The sequence below is a fragment of the Danio rerio genome, chromosome 17, assembly GCF_049306965.1.
Source record: "Danio rerio strain Tuebingen ecotype United States chromosome 17, GRCz12tu, whole genome shotgun sequence".
Lineage (NCBI taxonomy): Eukaryota > Metazoa > Chordata > Actinopteri > Cypriniformes > Danionidae > Danio > Danio rerio.
Genome location: NC_133192.1, coordinates 55,425,836 through 55,448,741, shown reverse-complemented (window position 1 = coordinate 55,448,741; position 22,906 = coordinate 55,425,836). Strand labels below are relative to the sequence as shown.

General features: G+C 37.9%; 1 protein-coding gene across 3 annotated transcripts in view; it reads left to right on the top strand.

Annotated features, from left to right (window-relative positions):
* mthfd1b (methylenetetrahydrofolate dehydrogenase (NADP+ dependent) 1b) overlaps positions 1-22,906 on the top strand; it is a 53,387-nt gene that overhangs the window by 29,107 nt on the left and 1,374 nt on the right. The window contains exons 13-25 of one of the 3 annotated variants that reach the window (XR_012392623.1): positions 557-603; positions 682-789; positions 2,948-3,022; positions 3,126-3,228; positions 9,088-9,164; positions 10,249-10,389; positions 10,473-10,541; positions 12,317-12,428; positions 13,457-13,596; positions 13,713-13,754; positions 15,569-15,669; positions 19,170-19,347; positions 19,970-22,869. Coding sequence is in view for 1 of the 3 variants with exons in the window: in NM_199529.1 (NP_955823.1) it covers positions 557-603; positions 682-789; positions 2,948-3,022; positions 3,126-3,228; positions 9,088-9,164; positions 10,249-10,389; positions 10,473-10,541; positions 12,317-12,428; positions 13,457-13,596; positions 13,713-13,754; positions 15,569-15,669; positions 19,170-19,347; positions 19,970-20,077 (1,301 nt within the window). In the remaining 2 variants the exon portion in view is untranslated. 3 annotated transcript variants of the gene reach the window in all.

Genomic DNA, 22,906 nt, shown 5'->3' with positions numbered 1-22,906 from the left:
CTGGATGCACCTCTGAAAGCATGTAGTGGACTCAGACACGGTCCTAAACGTATCGACGCTGTTTTTCAGCCTTCATAAAGCACATAAACACTGTTATTATCTTCATAAAATCTATGTTAGCCATTTAGCAACGAAGCTACAGTCACCGAGCAGACCGACTCCCTGCCCATCACGCGAATCCGCGTCTGTTTTGAAGTAAATTTGACGCGTGAATGAAGCGGGGTTTGACGCGCGAATGAAGCGAGTAAACTCAAATCTTCACGCGGCAAATTACGAGCGAATATCGGGATTTATCCGCGCGTTCCACGTCTGGTGTGAACAGCATTAGGGGGCATAACTAGGAGTGGAGCACAACCTTCTAACTACAGCTATGGAGGTGTAGTTGCAACTGCACACAATTCTAGGGCAGTTTGCGAATTTTTTTGGAATGACGAGAAACACCAAATCGCTGAACTATTGTTGTAACGACAGAACACAAACAAAATATAATTGCTTTATATTGAGCGACAATAGAAAGCTACATTTCTAGTTTCTCTCTCCAATATTTCTGCTGTAGGTGGTGCTGCTGGCGGGGGCTATTCTCAAGTCGTTCCCATGGAAGAGGTAACCTTACTTACCTGCTGTTTGGTTTATTTAATAAATGTGTGAAATCATGTGCTCATTGATGTCGTCTTCTTTCAGTTCAATCTTCATCTGACCGGTGACATTCATGCCATTACTGCAGCCAACAACCTTGTAGCTGCTGCAGTGGATGCTCGTATGTTCCATGAAGCCACGCAGTCTGATAAGGTAACCCGTGTCTTTATTCACAACACTCTGGTTTTTAGTCTTGTCTGAAAATGATTGAGGTTTTTTAATTTAGTAAATGTTTTGAAGTAAGAGTTACAGTAAAACATGTGAGGTGTGCTGTACACTACTGAAACTAAGAAACGAAAGATATATCGGTAATACTTTACTTGAGGTGTTTGTAAGACTGTCATGACACCGTTATAATCATGATATGGAGATTTAAAGCATCCTTATGACCGCTTTCATTAAGTGTCATTTGCTCTGTAATGTCATTTTAAATACAAAGATAAAAACTAAATGCATCAAAACCTGTCTTTGTCATGACAACTAGACTAGGACAACTTACTAGAACAACTTGTCATAAATGGTCGAGAAGGGATACAGCTGTGGATTCTTGATTCATTCATTTTCTTTTGGCTTAATTCCTTTATTCATCAGGAGTCGCCACAGCGGAATAAACCGCCAACTTATCCAGCATACACAGTGGATGCCCTTTAAGCTGCAATACAGTATTGGGGAACACCCATACACACTCATTCACACTCATCCACTACGGCCAATTTAGTTTATTCAATTCCCCTATAGCATGTGTCTTTGGACTGTGGGGGAAATCGGAGCACCCAGAGGAAACCCACACTAACACCGGGAGAATATGCAAACTCCATTGAACCAGCTCCATTGACTTGAACCAGCGACCTTCTTGCTGTGAGGCAACTGTGCTAACCACTGAGCCACTTGTGACGCCATAATCTGATCAATATAGCATTGTGACACTATACAACAGTAATTACTATTTTTACATTCCTGTGAGGGTTGGCTTTAGGTTTGGGGTAACGGTAGACGTTACTAAATACAATTTAATGGGTTATTGAATAAATATTATAATTGTCGTTATAATTACTGTGAGGGTTTAGGGTTGGTGTAGGGCCAGACATTAAGAAAGTACAATAATTGGGTAATTTTATTAAATAATATGTTTCCTGCTAACTTCCACAGCTGTATCCCTTCTAGCAACAACCTTGTCATAAATCCGTCATAAACATAATTGTCATGAAGCTGTTATTATCCTCATGATGATTATCTGATCACTTTTGTCAGTGAAGCAAACCGAATTGGTCATTAAAAACGTCACAATTTTAATGATGCGGTTCTAAAATGATCTGATAGAATATTGACACTTTTAGCGAGATTGTAAAGACAAATTCAATTTGTACCGCTGTAATTGAGGTCAAGCTAAATATTAATGGTGCTGTTATCAAATTTAACAAATAAAAAGTTGTATCCTCAATTTCTATAGAGAATTAAGCACACTAATTAGTGTTTATTAGTGCATGTGGATATTTTACATACTCTATGATAAATGAATTAAAACGAATAGTTGCTATCTAATCTGACACCTGAACATTTTTAACCTGAATATGATAACAGAAACATTTTAATGAAGGAAAATTGCCATTTTTTCGATCTGATATCAGGCCTATAATTGTAAAAACAGAAAGACTGCTGATTTTTTTAGGTAGACCATTTGTATTAGTTTAGATGCAGTCGATAGCTGTTCCTAAATGTCAATGGGCTATATGCACACAGACTTTTAATTTTCAGCCACTAATTTGTAATTTCCCATTACGAAATTGTCATGTTTAAGATCTGATTTCTTAAAAATCAGTGATCTTCACTGCCTGTTAGATATATGATATGAAGTGGGTCTCAGATTGGACAAGAAGCATTGCATTAAATTCCATTTCCCCCCGCCATGTCTTTAAAACATGACAGTTTATTTCACCACAGTATTATCAATGGAATTTCTGTGCTACTGACGCCACTAGTATCCTACACCGGTTTTCATCTCATTTTACGTTTGAACAACTAAATAAATCCTTAAGTCTATTTAACTGAATGTATTGTAATTATATTACAACATCAATGCTGTAAAAAAATCCTTGTGAAACTGAAAACCGTCACATTAAACTTTCACCAGTAGTTTATCATCAGCTTTAAAACTCTTAGCTGTGCATAGAGCCGATTGTGTGTTAGTGAACTGAGAAAGGGAGCTCTTAGATATTTGAATACAAAGAAGATACGAAGGTGTGTACATTAAATTATTATTGTTATCGTGTAGTGGGAATCAGCTGTTAATATCATTCTTTCACTGTTCTAGGCTCTCTTTAACCGCTTGGTACCGTTGGCTGAGGGTCAGAGGAAGTTTTCCCCGGTTCAGATCAACAGACTTGAAGTAAGACATTTTTTAAAATAATTTTTCAATGCTTCTCTCTAAAGCTTTACCGTCAATTCGTCTATGTTCAGTCCTTGTTTAATTTTGTTTCTCATACTTATAGAGACTAGGCATAAAGAAAACAGACCCCAGCACATTAACAGAGGAGGAAATCACGCGCTTCGTCAGGCTGGACATTGACCCCGAGTCTGTCACTTGGCAGCGAGGTATGATAGATGGACTTTTTTTTCACATTTCTGTGATGGGACAGTAGAGAGGGAGACAGGAGTAAATGGGTGGTAGGGAGAGGGGAAGGATCAGTAAAGGACCTTCAGCCGGGGCTCAAACTTTGGTCACTGTGAGCGTCTCAGTGCTACGTGTTGGCGCAATTAACCACTAGATTATTGATGCTGACAGAATATACATTTTTACATGTTAAAGGTGCAGCAGGTGATTGTCTTCAGAAGCATTTTTTGGTGTGCTGGTTGAAAGTCTATTCACAGTCTAATAGTAATGATTACAGTAAATGATCTAAATGTGTTTATATGTATTTTTATATTTTGGGTAAGGCATAAAACTACAAAATGTTCATCCAATAGACTGATTTCACACGGCCGCCATTTTCAAAAGCGAAATCGAGGCTGCGGTGGGAAGAAACCCGGAAGTATCATAGGGAGTTACGAAGGAATGTTGTGTAACTGGCTATATATCTTATCAGCAAAGAGAAAGTGACACAAATTTATCATTTCTCCGCCTTCCGGGTGACCCGAAGGTCCGTTCTGAATGAATGGTGAATGTAAAAAGGGATATCAGAGCTCATTTTCAGCTAAGTTAAGGGAAATAGCACTAGTTAGCTAACGTTTTCTTCCCCAAACACACGTTTTAGATGCTATTCATCAAACTCGAGTTAATAAACTGATTCTTTCACTATATTAGACTTGTCACGATACTGAATTAAAAGAAAGACCGGCAATTTCGCGCTAACATTTAAGGCAATGTTGATGGCTTTCTTAAAACATCGCTGATTTACCATTGTGTTCACGTGTTCAACAGAAATGCTTGTGATTGGCCGAGAAGGTCATCAGTTCACCCACCGCTGTATACTGAGCACAAACACAGACGAGCCAAGCGATCTGCTTGATGACTCGACTGATCTTGACGGCTGCTTCGCGCTCCAGTCCGTGTATCTCTGCTTGCACTGGGTGAAGAGCGGTAAACTGAGCGCAAACCAAACACAAATACATGGAGACTAAAGTGCGAAGCCGTGAAGATCAGTCGAGTCATCCGCGCTCAGCAGCGCTTCCATGTTAGCGGGAAATAGCCGGGTTTAAAACTTCAGTACCGGGACAACACTATTAAAGACAACACAAGGGTGTGCTGCAGAGGACTGCAGTGTTTTATCACACACCAGGTTACACAGGCTGAAGCAGGAAAGCGTCCTCACGGTGTTTAACTGGTGCAATGAGCTGAAGCCTAGGAGGACACTTAAGTGTATCACTGAGATTGTGATCTTGTTTGATGCTAAATTGCTTTTAATTGTTTAAAATAAACTTACTGAATGATATTAAAGTGATGGTTACACCATTTCTGCATTTTGAAATCTCTGCAACAGCTGGAGGTTTATAGTACACGGAATGTTACTGCAATGTTTACAGTGCTGGACCTATACTTCCGGGTTTCTTCCCACCGCAGCCTCACTTTGATTCTTTAAAATGGTGGCCGCGTGAAATAAGCGTATTAAATAGAGTCGGACCGTCATCTCTCATAATTCCAAATAGCAGGTCAGACTGTCTGTCAACAAATGCAGATTTGAACAACTGCGCAGCCGTTTGTACGTAGCTCCGCCGACCGCTGTTGGTGCTGCGCGTTCACAAGAGAGGGTGCGCACGCCCGCGAGATCGGTAAAAACCTGCTAAATCAAAACTTTTTAAAAACCTGAATCAATATTGGAGTTACCTTTGCACACTGGGGAAAGGATGAAACAGTAGCCCCTTTCACACATACAGACCTTTCCGGAAAATTGCCGGCAATTTTCCGGAAAGGTTGTATGTGTGAACAGGTCCTTTTTGAAAATACCGGTAAATTCGTTCTGGCTATTTTCCGGAAAGAGAAGTTGTAACATTACCGGCAATTTGCCGGAATGCTGCGCTGTGTGACTGCAGATGGAAGATTGCCGTAATAAGCGCGTGCACGTCTAGAACGTGCTGACGTGAGACGTCTGCTTTAGCCAATCACAACAGTCAGACGCATTTACGTCCGCGCGGTTTGTGAGGATAAAAGCCTTTGAATATTTTTCCAGACACATTTAGCTGCTAGAAGTCAGTCAGATCACGTTTATATGTTCTTCTTAATGCCAACTGTGTAAATAATCATCGATGAGATGCTTATGATAAGCTGTTGTTTGTTTACCTTCAAGCTTTGCGTGTGTCTGTGAAACAGCCTGTGAGCGCCAGCACACGCACATATTATGAACATCTCGACATGCGAAAGTGATCCTGCGAAAGTTGTTCACAATATTGATCATCCACAGAGTTTGTAATTTAGTCAAATGTTTACAAATACAAGCGCAGCCGTTTAAAGCTCATTTGTGGTGAATGATGTCAGAATTTACCGGTATTTTGGAATGGATGTGTGAATGCTCTTTTCTGGAAAATTTCCGTAACGTCCTCGCCTGTGTGAACAGCGCTTTTTTGAATATACCGGTAAAGTCGTTCCGGAAATTTTCTGGATATTTACTAGTATCACTGTGTGAAAGGGGCTAGTGGCTGAAGGATTTCTCATAGAAAGGTAATGTTTTGTTTTGAAACTACTTTAGCTTCATACAACTGATGTCATGTTATTACAAACGGGTTATATCTTCATAGAAGTGTTGTTCAGCCACTAAAATCTTCCGATAAAAGATTGATAAGACTATTTTCAGTTTCATAGGGACCTTTTACAGCATCTATAGTGTAGATTTTTAATTAGTTTAACAACAAAACACAAGTAAATAGCGCTATTCCGCCTAGTCTCTCCCTATATTGTTTACCATGCAACTCTAAATATTCACTCTGAAAAAGCATGTCAGTTTGGCTTGCACCCCCGCGGACAAGCACTAGTCGCTATTAACACATGAGAGAGGGTTCTTTTGCTGTTCTAGGAGGCGTGGCTCTAGATGTCAGGGGAGGGACTGGCTGCGTCCGAAACCGCATACTTTCATACTATATAGTACACTAAAATCAGTATGCGAGCCGAGTAGTATGTCCGAATTCATAGAATTCGAAAATCAGTAGGCGAGAAGTACCCGGATGACTTACTACTTCCGGCGAGATTCAGGAGTGCGCATCCCATGCACGCCGCTCTATCCCATGATGCCCCGCGAGCGAATTCATGAATTGGAGTGAAGCGACACAAATGATGCAGGTAGGTCGCGTGACCATGACAAAATGGCAGATGTGGTACGTCTGAATTCCATTCATACTTTTCACATTCATACTGTATAGAACATACTTTTCTAACGGCCGAGTAGTACGTTTACATTCAAATGCAGTACCTACTGAGTAGTAGGCGGTTTCGGACGCAGCCACTGTGATTCAGAGATGTATGCTAAGCTGTTAGCATTGTGGAAGATCACCTACTGCACCTTTAAGTCTTCTCATGACTTTTGCTAGGGCTGCACAACAAAACTATTGTCATGTGTATTTGTGCAGCACTCCAGCTTGTTTATTATTCATGTTAAATCTGTTCATCAACTACTATAGAGATTTCCGGTGTTTCTTTGGGGCATTTTTGGTGTTTCTATGCAACTCATGAGAGTGCCTTTGGAGAAGGTTTACTACTGATCACACAACTGTGTTTCCCTGACAATCATGAGTGCAATATTTGTTTGATTTATCATGCAGCCCTATCTTATGCTATTGAGAAGCTAAATATAGCTAAGCTCACCTCAACAAACCAGAACACTCTTGATTGAGTATATCTATATATTGTGCTGATTTCCCTTTATTTAATCACCCTAATTAAACAAAGTTAAGATCAGGATCCTCCCTTAGCTATATTTCTTAGCAAGAGTTTAGTTAAAGGATCGTCTTTAAAGAATGTATTTTGCAAAAGAATAAATTAGAGCATACTTTACCACACAGGGTAACTTAGATGGGTTCTGGAAAATGAAGTCAATGTCCACTCCAGTGAAGAAAATTAATAAAATACACTTTTATTAATAAAATAAAATCCAGTGAAAAAGTAGAACAAACAAAAGACAACAGAAAACAAAAATCCTTACTTTGTCTCCTGTTAGAGACAAAGGGCAACCAACCTCAATGAACAGAAGTCGGGAAGCGCAAAGCTGAAGAGTACATGTCAGCTTTTATACTCAGTGTCTCAGTGACAGTATTCATAAATCAACCCTAAACACAGGTGCACAAACTACTTAAATCATACATTCAAGGAGCATGCGAAATCACTTGAACAGTAAAAAGACAGATATATAGTCATCAAGAGTACATTGTATTATATAAATCAACATTTAGGCATTTTAATATAAGCCTTGATTTATAATGTGCTATATAGTTATGCACTCAAATTCAGGTGCGTGAACTCGGTAGAGAGTTCAGCAAAAGTACAAGTTGGGAGTTCATTCAGAGTTCGACTACTAGCAAGAGGGTCATCTGAAGTAGCAAGGGGTTCACAGAGAGTTCGTCCAGCTGATTTGTTTGCTCGCCACGCCCTCTGCCGGAGATGCCTTTCCTTTCTCTTACGTTTCACTTCATCATTAAGAGTTGTACTTTTACGCATAGGAATATCAGAATACATCAGTGATTTTTTGTGTCTCACATGATTAATGTCATTTGACCCATCAATCATTACAATATACATACATGCAGTTCTTGGAGAATGAAACTGAAACGCCTGCTTTTAGACCATGATAGTTCATTAGTATAGTGTAGGGCAGGGATTCTCTAAGAGATTTTAGCTCTAACTTTCCACAACACCTCCTGCAAGGAGGTTTCTAGAAAGCCTTGTAAGAGCTTAATTAGCTAGCCCAGGTGTCTAATTGGGGTTGGAGCTAAAATCTGCAGAGCCCCTGGTGTACCACCTCTGTTTATAATGTAATACAGCATCAATATGTCTTGGTAATGACAGATACCAGTCCTGCACGGTGGCCAGAGGGGTTTCTTGCAGAACAGTGGCCAGGTTATTACATGATGCTGGAGGAGAAACATTTTATTACTCGCTCCTCCAAAACAGGGCTTAATAATAATTAGATCTGGAGACTGTGCAGGTCATGGTATATGTTCAACTTCACTTTCATGTTCATCAAACCACTCTGTCACCAGTCTTGCTGTGTGTATTGGTGCATTGTCATCCTGATTCACGGCTCCGCATTCAGGATACAATGTTTGAACAATCGGATACACATGGTCCTCCAGAATGGTTCGGTAGTCCTTGGCAGTGATGCAACCATCTAGCACAAGTATTGGGCCTAGGGAATGTCATGATATTGCAGCCCAAACCATCCCTGATACACCCCCATGCTTCACTGTTTGCATGCAAATGTCTGGGTGGTACACTTCTTTGGGGCTTTTCCACACCGTAACTCTCCTGGATGTGAGAAATTACCCTGGATAATTATTAGCCATTCTGTGAAATTTTGATTCTTTTTTCCCAAGTGATGTTTAACAAGGCACAGACATTTTCCACAGTATTTACTACAGTTTTTAAGCCTCGTTACTTTAAAGCAATTTTTAATGTCAATGTATTTAGCACCCTTTAGAAATGAATACAAATGCTACAGAAAAAAACAACTGTTGTACAATGACTTGAGTTATCAACTGAACTTTCCTAAATAACCCAATTAACCTAGTTATGTCTTTGAATTTCACTTTAATCTGAATTATGGTATCCTACAAAATAATATTATGAAAAATATTATGTATTGTCTTTAAAAGGATAAAGTTATTAAAACTATTGTGTTTGATTTATATTTAAATAAGTGATGAAAAAAATCTCTTAAACATCACTTGGGACTTCTTCATTTATCTATGAACTTATTATAAATGTATAAATAGTGTGTGTTTCTTTATTTTTTATCCTTTTTTCTTTCGCAGTGCTGGACACAAATGATCGTTTTCTTAGGAAAATCACGATTGGCCAGTCTCCTACTGAGAAGGGCTTCACCAGGACTGTGAGTATAACTCGTGTATACAAGCAAAATTTTCCAGGCACATTGTCCAACATGTACCTATATATATATATATATGTGTGTGTGTGTGTGTGTGTGTGTGTGTGTGTGTGTGTGTGTGTATATTTATATATATATATATATATATATATATATATATATATATATATATATATATATATATATATATATATATATATATATATATATATATATATATATATATATATATAAATATATAAATATATATATATATATATAAATATATATATATATATATATATATATGTGTGTGTGTGTGTGTGTGTGTGTGTGTGTGTGTGTGTATATATTTATATATATATATATATATATATATATATATATATATATATATATATATATATATATATATATGTATATATTTATATATATATATATATATATATATATATATATATATATATATGTATATATTTATATATATATATATATATATATATATATTTATATATTTATATAAATATATATATATATATATATATATATATATATATATATGTGTGTGTGTGTGTGTATATGTGTGTGTGTGTGTATATATTTATATATATATATATATATATATATATATATATATATATATGTATATATATGTATATATATATATATGTGTGTGTGTGTATATATGTATATATATATATATGTGTGTGTGTGTGTGTGTGTGTGTGTGTGTGTATGTATATATGTGTGTGTCTGTGTGTGTGTATATATTATGTAATATATATATTAGGGGTGTAACGGTTCACAAAAATCATTTCTGGGGTTTCTGCTTAGCAGCAAAAAAACATATCCTCGCTTGGCTAGGCTGGTCAAGCTGGTATTAGCTGGTCATCTCCCAGCCTGACCAGTTAAGACCAGGCTGGAAATGGCTGGAAACCAGCCTGGAAATGGCCAAAACCCCTCTAAAGCCAGGCTGTTCAACCAGCTAAAATCAGCCAACCAGCCTAGGCTGGTTTAAGCTGGATTTTTCAGCAGGGAAAGCATGTTTACCTATTCTGTCAGAAGACAGTAGGCAGTACCTGAGTGTTTTACTGGTATTGTGTTGCAGGCCCAGTTTGACATCACTGTTGCCAGTGAGATTATGGCAGTTTTGGCTCTCACTACCAGCCTGGAGGACATGAAACAGAGGCTAGCCAAAATGGTAGTTGCCACCAGTCGCAGCGGTCAACCTGTCACCACAGAGGACTTGGTATGCTGGCGTTTTGGTTTACTTTATCTAAAGAAATGTCACGTTTCAGCCTGCTCTTATTCTGGAAGTTTTGTTTGTTTTAGGGAGTGTGTGGAGCTCTGACAGTCCTCATGCGAGATGCTATCAAGCCAAACCTCATGCAGACTCTGGAGGTGAGTGTTGTTGTACAGGCTTGTGTGTGTATTTAAGTTAATTTAAGTTCATCTGGGCATATAAAGGCCTTGAAGGCCTCATAACTTAAATAACCAAATTTTCCCAGATTAAAGGGTTTAAAAAATTGTTTAATTCTGGCCTGAAGACAAAAAATCAAGAAGCCCCTGCTGAAAAATCCAGCTTAAACCAGCCTAGGCTGGTTGACCAGGCTGGTTTTAGAGGGGTTTTGGCCATTTCCAGGCTGGTTTACAGCCATTTTCAGCCTGGTCTTAGCTGGTCAGGCTGGAAAATGACCAGCCAAATCCAGCTAAAACCGGCTTGGCCAGCCTGGTTTAAGCTGGATATAGCTGGTTTTTGCAAGACTCCCACCTTGGCTAGGCTGGTCAAGCTGGTTTTAGCTGGTCATCTCCCAGCCTGACCAGCTAAGAAGGCTGGAAATGGCTGGAAACCAGCCTGGAAATGGCCAAAACTCCTCTAAAACCAGCCTGGTCGACCAGCTAAAACCAGCCAACCAGCCTAGGCTGGTTTAAGCTGGATTTTTTAGCAGGGGCACTTGACTGAACACCAAAACCAGAATGCTTTGTAGTAATTTTGCATTATTTTACTAAATAAAGTAATTTTGAAATACTTTTTAAAATGAAACAACCACATCTTATTGACACTGAATGAGTCGAGGTGTCATTTTACTAGTGTTGCCATGCCAACACAGTAGTGATTTTACAAGCAGCAGAAAGTAAACTACATAGAAATGTCCTATCAGCGTATTTGAGCAAACTATGCTGGTGATCGTGTGCAGTACATGCCTGGATAAATATTAGTGCAGTCATAATACTGGAATTGTGTTACCAATTTGTACTGAAATTTAAAAAACGTCCATCTCTTCCTTACATTTTAGCATGTACTTAAACACCACTGATTGGTCATTGGGTTCACATAGAACAAAAAACAAAAAAACTCCAGTGCCCTCTAGTGGACACATAGCAAGCATAACTTGCACATCAGCATAATATCCACTGAGTGGAAAATGTAACTGTTTTGATCATGGTGCATATGCAAGCCAGTCAATGGTGTGCTTTGCTGCTTTGGTCGGTGCAGCAACAAACTATTGATATTGAGGGTTTTATAGCATGTGAACACCGCTTCAGACTGAGCAGTGCCTACAGATGGAACAGAACACTGCTGGACACCATGGTAGAGATTTGCGCCGGACTAAATTTTGAATCCCGCTCTCAGCCGCACCCGCCAGGTTTTAGCCCGAACCCGAACGCTCCCGCTTATATTAAGCATTTGTTGTCCCGCTGCCAGACCTGCCCTGTTTTCTACCCACCACGCCTGATCCCGCTAAAGAGCAGGGGGAGAACAAAACCGAAAACCACCCAGCTATACAGAGTCCAGACAGCCTATAACAAGTTCACGACACAACTCATAACTGAGCTTGGAATATTTAAAACAAAAATTAAAATAGTTGCAGTCAAAACTTACATTTGTAAGTTGCATTTTAAACCGTTTAAAATTAAATGTTTTTTTTTTTTTTTTCAGCTTAATTGTCCACTGTTTGCAAAAAAAAAAAAAAAAAAATGAAATAAAAAAAAAAACACGAGGTAATTTCCACAAACCAAGGTAAATATGTTCTTCAATGATGTAAACAAGCATCATTGGTAATGGACCAGTTATGAAAACTTGCTTCCCAACTCTTGTCTCTGCTTGACTAGTTGCTTATTTCGTGTCCAATCTTTCTCTGATGTCTTAAGCCTTTGTCTGCACAATTGTTTAGGGAAACCCTGTGTTTGTTCATGCTGGGCCTTTCGCCAACATTGCACATGGAAACTCCTCAATCTTGGCTGATAAAATTGCTTTGAAACTAGTTGGACCTCAGGGATTTGTGGGTAAGTTTTACAGATTATCGCTAACTTTCTGTTATAGTCATTGGCATCATTTTAATTGATTTGTTAAGTGAAGAACATATATAATTGACAAATGTTGAAACTGAAATGGGTTAGGTAAAAAAGGTATAGGTTAAAACAAACAAATAAAAAAAATTATTTTAATTTTATTTATTATAAAACACTCTGAATGTGAGAATGGAGTAAAGGATTAAAAAGATATTAATATAAGAAAGTACACGTCAACAATTGCTGTATTTTCGAGGCACAATATATATATATATATATATATATATATATATACATAAGATGTATGTATTTTTGCTGACCTATGTACTTTTATTATCCCAAAGGTTTTCGAACAAGAGAAATAAACAATTAGTTTAGTGAGCTGGATCGTGTTCTGTGTGGACACGCTAATGACATCATAGCACAGAACTGCATTATAACAGCGGCATAATGAAAGCTATGCTGCTTTTGTTCCATGTCACGCTATTCTCTTATCTGCAATTGCTTCAGCGCTCTTATTTGCTTTCATGGCTTTCATCCGTAATCTGCTTCATACTAATATAATAATAAATGTTAAATACTTTAGCTCATCCATGAATAGGATTTTTGCAGTCGTCCCGTAGGATATAATGAAGAAGACCATCAAACTACGACTTTGTTTGTTTTGAATACAAGCCCTCTAGTGGCAAAAAGTACGTACTGTGCAGTTAAAATCCATGTGAAGTTAATCCACTGAATAACTGATGTTTTGGTACTCTTCAATCAAAATCTGATTATTTGCTCCCGCATTTTTCTCTGTTGATGTCAGTTAACTTAAGCCACAATATTCTTAATCACACTCCACTTACCAGTATTTCCCTACTCTATATTCGCTTTCCGATGGAAGTACATCAACTCTGAAATAAAGTCCATGTGAACAAGAGGTTGCTGATACTTTTTTTTATTATCAAAATGTATTGTCTGTTTGTTTGTCATGGATCCCATCCGTTTGGGTTTACCCTTGTTTGTTTGTTTTCTGACAGTCACAGAAGCTGGGTTTGGAGCAGATATTGGAATGGAGAAATTTTTCAACATCAAGTGTCGCTACTCTGGTCTCAAGCCTCATGTTGTGGTGTTGGTTGCTACAGTCCGAGCACTTAAGATGCATGGAGGTGGTCCGACGGTGGGTCTGATAATAACTCCTGTGTAGTGGAAGAAGGAGTTGATTTAATGGAGAATATAATGGTGAATGCTTATGGAGTTGATGTTAACGTGCATTTCATTGTGTCTTTTCTATAGGTTACTGCAGGCACCCCTCTGCCAAAAGAATATATTGAAGAGGTACTGTATAATCATTTACATATCCGTCTTTTGAAATCCACTTTGAACTTTAGGCAGTGTTTGCAAGGATTTAAGCAGGTGATTTTGAGTTGCTAGATTTATTTTAGGTCAAACAATGGTCTATAATGAACTGAATTGCTGATGAACACCAAGTTATTGTGTCTCATCAGTTCAATCGTTATTTGTTTACGATAGATGGATAGATGGATGGATGGATGGAAGGGCTTATCCTGTAAAAACAACTGCCTAGATGTACATTATTCCACTTATATGGCTACTTCACATAAAAGTAAACGATTAAAAAACATTTATTTATTTTCTAATTTATTTGCAGTTCAATTTATTTACCGACTCGTTCATTAAACGTAAAGTTTGCAGAAAAAAATGGCTGAATGCAGCCTTCACTAACATTCTTTATTATTGTCACAATATGGCGGCAAACAGTCTAGATCAGGTATGGGCAGACTTGATCCTCGAGGGTCGGTGTCCCTGCAGAGTTTTGTTCCAACACTAGTCAAACACACCTGAACAAACTAATCAGTGTCTTCAAGATCACTTGAACTCTATAGGGAGGTCTGTTTGAATAGGGTTGGAGCTAAACTATGCAGGACACCGGCCTTCCAGGATCAAGTTTGCCCACACCTGGTCTAGATCAGTGAACTGACAGATAAGAGTATAAGGGATAAAGCACATCCAGGCAGTTGTTATCACAGAATTAAGCCTGGCTTATGTGTTGCATAAGACTGAAGGCTTTTTTTTTGCTAAAACAATCCCCTTGATGTACTTTTATCCTATTTTTTTTTACATACTTGTCATGGCACTTTAAAATTAGTCACACGACCTGGTTCTAAGCCAAACTAGTTTAATCGTGTTTTAAAAAAAGACAAAGTTGACAGAAGCTAAAAAGGCTGAATGGAGCATACACTAATCTTTGTATTATTGATTCACGTGATGGCACCAAACTGTCAGAAATTGTGCCGTGACAGACAAGAATATTGATGTAAATGTGTTCACCGACAGTTGAGATGATTCAAAGTACCCAGATGAGTCTGCGTTATTGGTTTGAGGTTGTTATCTATGAATAACCTAACATGGAATGTTGTGACTGACCAAACAGAATCAAGTATTCAAGATATTTGTGTAATAAATATAAATTATTTAGGAATAGACTAACTAACGATCAAGATCAAGTACCTAGATTAACCTGTGATATTAGTTTCAGTGGTTACGTGGCTCTCTGTAATGTTTGATTCTGATTGTTCAGTCACAGCATTCCCATGTGTTACATCATAAATAACAACCGCTCCATTGAACCATTTTTTGTTTCTGTCAGCTCTGTTTAATAAAAGAATTACACATTCACAATTGTCACATTCATATAAGATGTTGTTTTCGCAGAATAAAGCAGATAAGCTTGTCTGTCTGTGAAAATAACCAGCTGGATGTACTTTATCCCGCTTATTACATGGCTACTTTTAACAAAATGTAAACTTTAGACATGGAACGTTGTCTGAGCTGTAATAGTTGATTAATTCTTAAGTCAAAGACAAAGCTGAGAGAATCAAAAGCGTCTGAATGGAGCATACACTAACCTACATTTTATTCAGTCACAAAAAGGTGCCAGCCGTCTAGAACTGTTATATCTAGTATTTTCACAGTTGAGTATTAGGGAAATCAGTGTAGTAATCTGCAATAACAACCTCCTGGATGTACTTTATCCCTTAAAGTATCACTAGAACTTTGTTGATTGCTAAAACCTCTTCAAACCCCAAAATATGTTGTGGCGTTCATGAAAGTACATTGAACCTTTACAGAACTTGACTCTGCTGGAAGCTGGATGTGCTAACATGAGGAAACAAGTGGAGAATGCTAAGCTTTTTGGAGTTCCAGTAGTGGTTGCTGTCAATGCTTTCAAGTAAGATTCCATCTAATAATTAAACATACAGTGTGTGATAGTTGACCATATGCATGGGTTTTTAGGGCTTTTTGAAATTTCAAGTGCAATGAGTTGGTTACAGCAGTATAGAATTGGCTAGATGCACAAGATGGTGCCAATGAGTTCCTATATTTTCAGTGGTACACGATATATTGGAATACAATTTATATGCAAATTGGTCATTTTTAAATGCTTTAGCCAAAGTCAGGCATCACAGTGGTTCAACATTATCACCTCCCAGAACTCTCTTGAGACTGTCTGCACTCCCAAATAGTTATGGCTGCTTTTATTACATTTGTCTTCATCTTCTGAAGTGCAACTAGTTTATTTTATAATAAAAAAGCCCACAGTGGCCTCTCCTACTCCAGAAAATTCCATTTTCTTTTTATTATCTGCTGCCAGGTTATCAGCAAGTGGGGATTTTGTTTCCTTCAATTCATTGGATGGAAACTGTGCTTTATTCATAAATGTTTTCTGCAATATTGCAATTTCATTCATACATTTGAGTGGTGTATTCAGATAGGGTAACACTTTATTATGATGGTCCATTTGAGTATTAGTAGACTGCTAAATATCTGCTGATACTGCTTCTAAACAGACATTTAACTGACTATAAGAAACTTTGCAATTACATGTACACTAACCCTAACCTCAATCCAACAGTCTACTTATAATCTGATGAGAATTAGTTGGCATGTAGACGCAATATTACTTAAAGGGCACCTATGGTGAAAAATCTACTTTTCAAGCTATTTGGACAAACATATGTGTATATATAGTGTATAGACCATCATATTGGGGTGATATAAACACACCCAGTCCTTTTTTTTTTCCAATTTAACAACATAAAAACAGTGGACCAATTAGAGCGGTTTTCAGACCGACTTTACGTAGGAGTGCGGTCCCCCCGCCCACCGAATTGATTGACAGCTGCGCGCATTAACATGTCCCGGTAGTCACGTGTATAATCATGTCAACAAGACCAGGCAGACATACGCAAAGCAACTGGGAATAAAAGGTCTGTTCTGTTCGCTAGGATCAGCAATCATCATCATATGTGATTTAAGAGTAAGTTTCACATGTTTAAAGTGTTTTAAAACAGAGTATGTGTGTAATTAATTACAGCGTTTTACTTCAGCTTTACTTCATCAGCACAGCCGCGTGTCAGAACAATTATAAAAGACGCTTCAATCCCGGTTTGTGGAAGTTAAATCAGGTTTATTTTGTACATTAGCATAATAGATATCCACACAGCAGTGGCGGTTAGCCTGTATCCTGTCACATTTGAGTGCAAAAACAGTGCTTAATGCGCTCTGTCTGTCTGCCTGCCTGCCTGCGTGCCTGCGTGCGTGCGTGTGTGTGTAAGTGTGTGTGTGTGTCAGCTGTGGTGTGCGTGTGTATCTCTGTATGTGTGTTTGTGTGTGTGTGTGTGTGTGTGTGTGTGTGTGTGTGTGTGTCAGCTGTGGTGTGCATGTGGATCTCTGTATGTGTGTGTGTTTGCGCGCGCAAACTTTGTAACGATATTGTGTGTGACTCATCAATGCAACTCCACAACAAATTCTTATTAGTAAAGATTAGTTCTTTCTGTAGTATTTCTCACAAACGCTACGTGAGACCTTCTTCCTTTCAGTCTGTCTGTTGTCTGACGCAGCCGAAAGAGGAGATTAAGGGCCCTATCATACACCCGGCGCAGTGTGGCGCAAGGCGTGGCGCAGTAGTCTTTTGGTAGTTTCAGCTTGGCACAAGAGTGGTTTTGAGGTGTTGCGCTTGTTTAAATAGCAAATGCATTAGCGCTCATTTGTGCGCCCATAGGCGTTCTGGTCTAAAAAGGAAGGCGTTCTGAGGCGGACCGCTGGCGCGTTGCTATTTTGAGAAACTATAATAGATTTAACATTAGACCAAAACAAACCCGGTTTAAACTCCAGCGCAGAGTTGCGCCTCGCTTACACACTGCTTAATACACACAAGAGAGCAATAGGCAAATATCTTTACATATGAAAAAATGTAAATATTAAGGATATATATAGGATATAATAAGAATAGATATAGAATATAAATATAAAGGATTAAAATATTACAAAACATATTTTCTAGCCTACATAAATATGAAAAATCACTGCTTTTATGTCTTCTTCATCTCGGGAGGCTTTTTCAGTTCATTCATAACAATTTGCTTTTGTATAATGTTATTATTATTAGCAGTATTATTTATTATATCTATATTTACATTTGTTTTATTAAAAACAAGCTTAGATTTGCCCACCTGTCAGGTTTTAGACCATATGGGGCACAGCATGTGTTTTAGGATATAACACATTTTGTTATTATTATTGTTCATTTATTCGTTTGCTGGAAATTAGAACTGAATTTAGAAATAGTTTTGAAACGAATATTTGCGCTTAAAAAACAAAATTAATTATTTATAGACTATTTGATGTCTGTGTGTAAAGGTTTCCCTATCTAAGAGCGAAAGTGAAAGTAGATCCATTATCTCTCATTCTCACGCAGTAGATGCTCTGTTTAACAGTTTTCTGTTAAACTGTGAACTGTTTGCTTGTGAAATGTTCAGTTTTTCCACTTAGACTTACTTTGCGTCCTGTAAATAGCGAATGCGCTCTTGGCGTGATGCAGCTGGCTCTTAAAGGGAATGGGAGATGAGACTCTGATTGGTTTATTCTCAAAACACACCTATAACTCATTAAGAAAATAAACTCAACCCTTTTAGACCATGCGCCACGGCGCAAAGCAGATTTCCCCGTCCTTAAATTAGAAAAAACGCGTTCTGACATGCCCTGAAAGCGTTTGCGCCCTGCGTTTTTCGCTCTGCGCATGGACCGTCAAAATAGAGCCCTAAAGCACACGGGAAGGCACGTAGAAACAGTAGGTGGGCAGAACTCGCCTTAAAGGTGCAGTACAACAAAACCACCCCCTGCTGGAAATGTGTATAAAACAGGATCTTGTAAAAGGTATAATGAAAAATTTGATGGGTGTTTTGAGCTGAAACTTCATATACACAATCTAGAGAAACAAAAGACTTATATTAAATCTGAAAAAAGGGGTAACCTAGGTGCTCTTTAAATTCAACAAATGAACTCAGATGGAACTCAGACGGAAAACAGCTATTGTAAACAACTGAGAGGCAAACATGCTGTTATCTATCTAAAATGATAAGACTATTAAACTATAGATGTGGACAAATTTGTTGGTACCCTTCCATTTGAAGAAAGAAAACCCACAGTGGTCACCAAAATGTCTTGGAATTCGAAAAAAAAATAATGATTAATCAAAACATTTAATGAAAATCCAATATTTTGGTTCAACTGAAGGGAAACTACTAAAACTAGCCTTGACCAAATTTAAGGGCACTAAAATTTTGTCCACGCCTCTTTACAGCATTTTCTGTTTTGTGCTAGACCCTGTAAATGAAGGTTTTGTATTGCTGATCTGCCATTCAAACTGAATCTTGCCATCTTGTGCAGGACAGACACACAGGCTGAGCTAAATCTGATCTGCAAGATGGCCAAAGAGGCAGGAGCGTTTGATGCCGTGCCCTGCTCTCACTGGGCTGATGGTGGCGCTGGTGCTGTAGATCTGGCTCGAGCTGTTCAAAGAGCTGCAGACCTGCCCAACAGCTTCCAATTTCTCTATGATGTTCAGGTAAAAATAAAGCAGAATGTTAGTACTGTTGCATTAAAACTTGCATTCATAATTGAGTCTGTTTAGCAACTTTGCCTGGTAGTCCATATTTTCTTTTCCACCCCGCTCTTTAGCACGATCGGGCATGGTGGGTAGAAAATGGGGCGGGGCGGGCAGCGGGACAACAAATGCTTAATATAGGCGGGAGCGGTCGGGTTCGGGCTAAAACCTGGCGGGAGCGGGATTCAAAATTTAGTCCCGCGCAGATCTCTAATTTGAATGTCTCTACAAAACTCCCCCCTGTTATTGCTTAGACAGGACACTCCTGCTGAAGGGCTTCAGAAATTGATGCTAACCTCATTTCTAAATGTAAATGTGATACTTTTATTCATAAATCAATTTTATGTGAAGCAATCTTAGTGTAAAAATAACAATCAGAAAATACACAGCAGGGAAAATAGGAATTGAAAGCATAATGTTTCTCAGAAAACAGGTCCTGTTCACTTAAAAATTTCACCAGATGTCAGTAACAACCCAAGTAATGCGTACATAGAAAGAAAACAAAGCTAGTTGGTTTCAAAATGTAGTTAATAAAATAAAATGATACAGGGGAGGAGTACTGAACTTTACTCTTGTCTTACAGTTACCAATAGCAGACAAGATCAGAATCATTGCGCAGAAGATCTATGGTGCAGATGACATTGAACTTCTCCCAGAGGCCCAACAAAAAGTGGAGCGGTACACCAAACAGGTATGAAAAGCAGCTCTTATTTGCGGGAATGAGGACCAAAAGACTTTAATTCTGTACGAAACTTTTATTTTTTATTCAGTTTCTTCTTTTAAAGCAGTTTTTAACACTGTTAAATCAAATACAGTGTTAAATAAATAGTAAAACCGTAATATAATTTATATCTGCAGTATGCTTTTTCTTATCTTGGAACCTGGGAAAATGGAGGAAATATATTTCTGAATTGTTTCAGAGAGAATGTCTGATTTTGTTGCAATAAATAGATGCTCAGTTAGTAGATAAATCTATGTATATTTGTGGTGTAGTGGATCACAAATCTCATCGTTCAGATCACGCTACAGTATATTGGCACTGGTGGGAGACGTACATTGACTCAAGGACGCAGGCCAAGTGTCTTACCAGTGATGAAACACGTTTGTATGAGGAACTACTTTCTTCCGCCACTCATTCACATCTACAGCAGAAAAAGTTGCTAATTCACCAACGTCACTACAGAGCTAGTGTTTGTATGATTCTCTTGCGTAATGTCTAAAATGATGACAAAACAGGTGATTTTGCTCACATTTTAAGTTTATAAGGCTGAATGCCTTGAAATGCCATCAGTCTACAAAGATTTTCCCAGTATTTCTCTGTTGCAATCAAAAAATCACAGTAATTAACCTTAAAGCCAAAACAAAGCAAACACTAGCAGATTACTATGGTATAAATACAGCACTACAACATACAAAACAGAGAGATCGACTTATGTCACTTACCTGTTCTATAATGATTTGATCAGCTGTAGTTTGAAATTTATGCTGAGTTTTTGTCTCGTAAGGTCTTATGCAGTCTCTGTCGCCATCTTGTGGAGGAACATCAACCATTAGATAGCCGGCAACACGCTGAATCTCCGTAGTCATATTTTGAAAACGGCACTATCCTTATAAATAAACTTTGTAGTTGCAGTCTAAAAATATAAAAAGCCTCAAAAGTAGATGATGTTGTCCAACAGCTGCAATATTTGTCAAACTATAGTGAGCTTAGTCTTCTGCTCATGTGGGCGTAGTAATATACAAGGGTGAAAAGGCTGTACGAGTGCTGATATTGCAGAATAGTCAATCAGCCAATCAGATCTGAGAATGCAATATATAAAGAGTTCTGTCTGGTTCTTAGATCTGATTAAATGACTAACTGCAAGGTTAAACAACTAGTGACAGAAAACATCTATATAAGAATCTAAGAAAGCACTTAGGCGTCTCCATAACTGCTTTCGTAATTATATTTTACAGGGATGACAAAAAGTGATATGAATGACGCGGAAAAACAATCTCTCTGCGCTCATAACAAATTTAGGATTTATTCACAAGAAAAAAAATTTCAAGTGCGTTCCGAACTGTGGGTTGTGATCAACCACATGGCCGCAGTGGGACTCTGGAGTTTCAAGCCTTAGACCGGCCCACCTCAGTCGACGACTGACTATATTAAAATAACGTCATTTCCAATTCAGTTTCTAATGACACTAACACGTCTTTTCAAGGACACAGCTGCTTTATAACTTCAAATGTGTTTCGTAAATATGAAATATGAGAACAATTATTCTTTATAGATATGCAGTCCTTTGTAACAGTCGTCACACAAAAAAAAATAAATAAATGTACCCCTACATAAGTAACCCAAACAGTATTATATGTCTTAACACTAAGAATAAAAAAAAAATTACTCTGGGGAGGTTTGAACTCGGATCACCGGCGTCGTAATGCAATGTGCTAACCACCAGACCAAGATGGCACTGTTAAAATGTAGTGTTCGGGATAAACAATAAGTGGTCACACTTTACAATAATGTTCATTAGTTAATGTTAATTAATGCATTTACTAACATGAACAAACAATCAAACAATGAACAATGCATTTACCACTGTATTTGTTCATATTAGTTAACGTTAGTTAATGAAAATACAGTAGTTCATTGTTAGTTCATGTTATCTCATGGTGCATTAACTAATGTTAACAAGCATGGACTTGAATGTTAATAATGCATTAGTAAATGTTCAATTATGATTAATAAATGCTGTACATGTGTTGTTCATGATTAGTTCATGTTAGTAAATGCATAAACTAATGAACCTTATTGTAAAGTGTTACCCAATAAGTATTACACGGTTATCTGCTGCTATTGATGTACAATCTTTTTCTCCCCTTTTTAGATTTTCTGATCAAGTTATGTCAGATTTATTAATGTAGTGAGTCATCTGATTTTCATTGAGCAGGTGTAATATTCATTAATGTTAATTAATATTCACTAAGGTGCCGCTGTTTGGGGTGGATTGATAGTTACATCATCATTAACCTGCTGGCTGCTGTTTGCTCATTGGGCTGCGAGAAAATAAATAAAAAGAGCGGAGCTGTGGCAAAATAATGAATAAAAAGAGTGAGGCTATGGTCAAATATATAAATGAATGAAAAAAGTGTGACTGCTGAGAGGGAAAGCAGGTAGGGACACCGGCCCTAACGGCCAAAAAACAGATCGGCCCACCGCAAATTCTCCCGGTTCTCTCGATTAGCCAATCCGGGCCTGATCAACCGTAATCTGTTACACCCCTAATGTATGTCATACTAATGGCGTGTGCACATGTACATAAATACTGTGTATACCTTTACAAATATATCTGAGATTATTCTGGAAGGAACTATATTAGGACTAAATGTAAACTGAAATTCTATGATTGTACGAAAAAGAAATGAGCCATTAAAGCTGGCATGCGCTAAACACAAACAAACAATTGCTGATGACCATGATTGGATGGTGGACATATTGTAGGACTCAGGGGTTGAGAGTATTTTGGGGAAAATG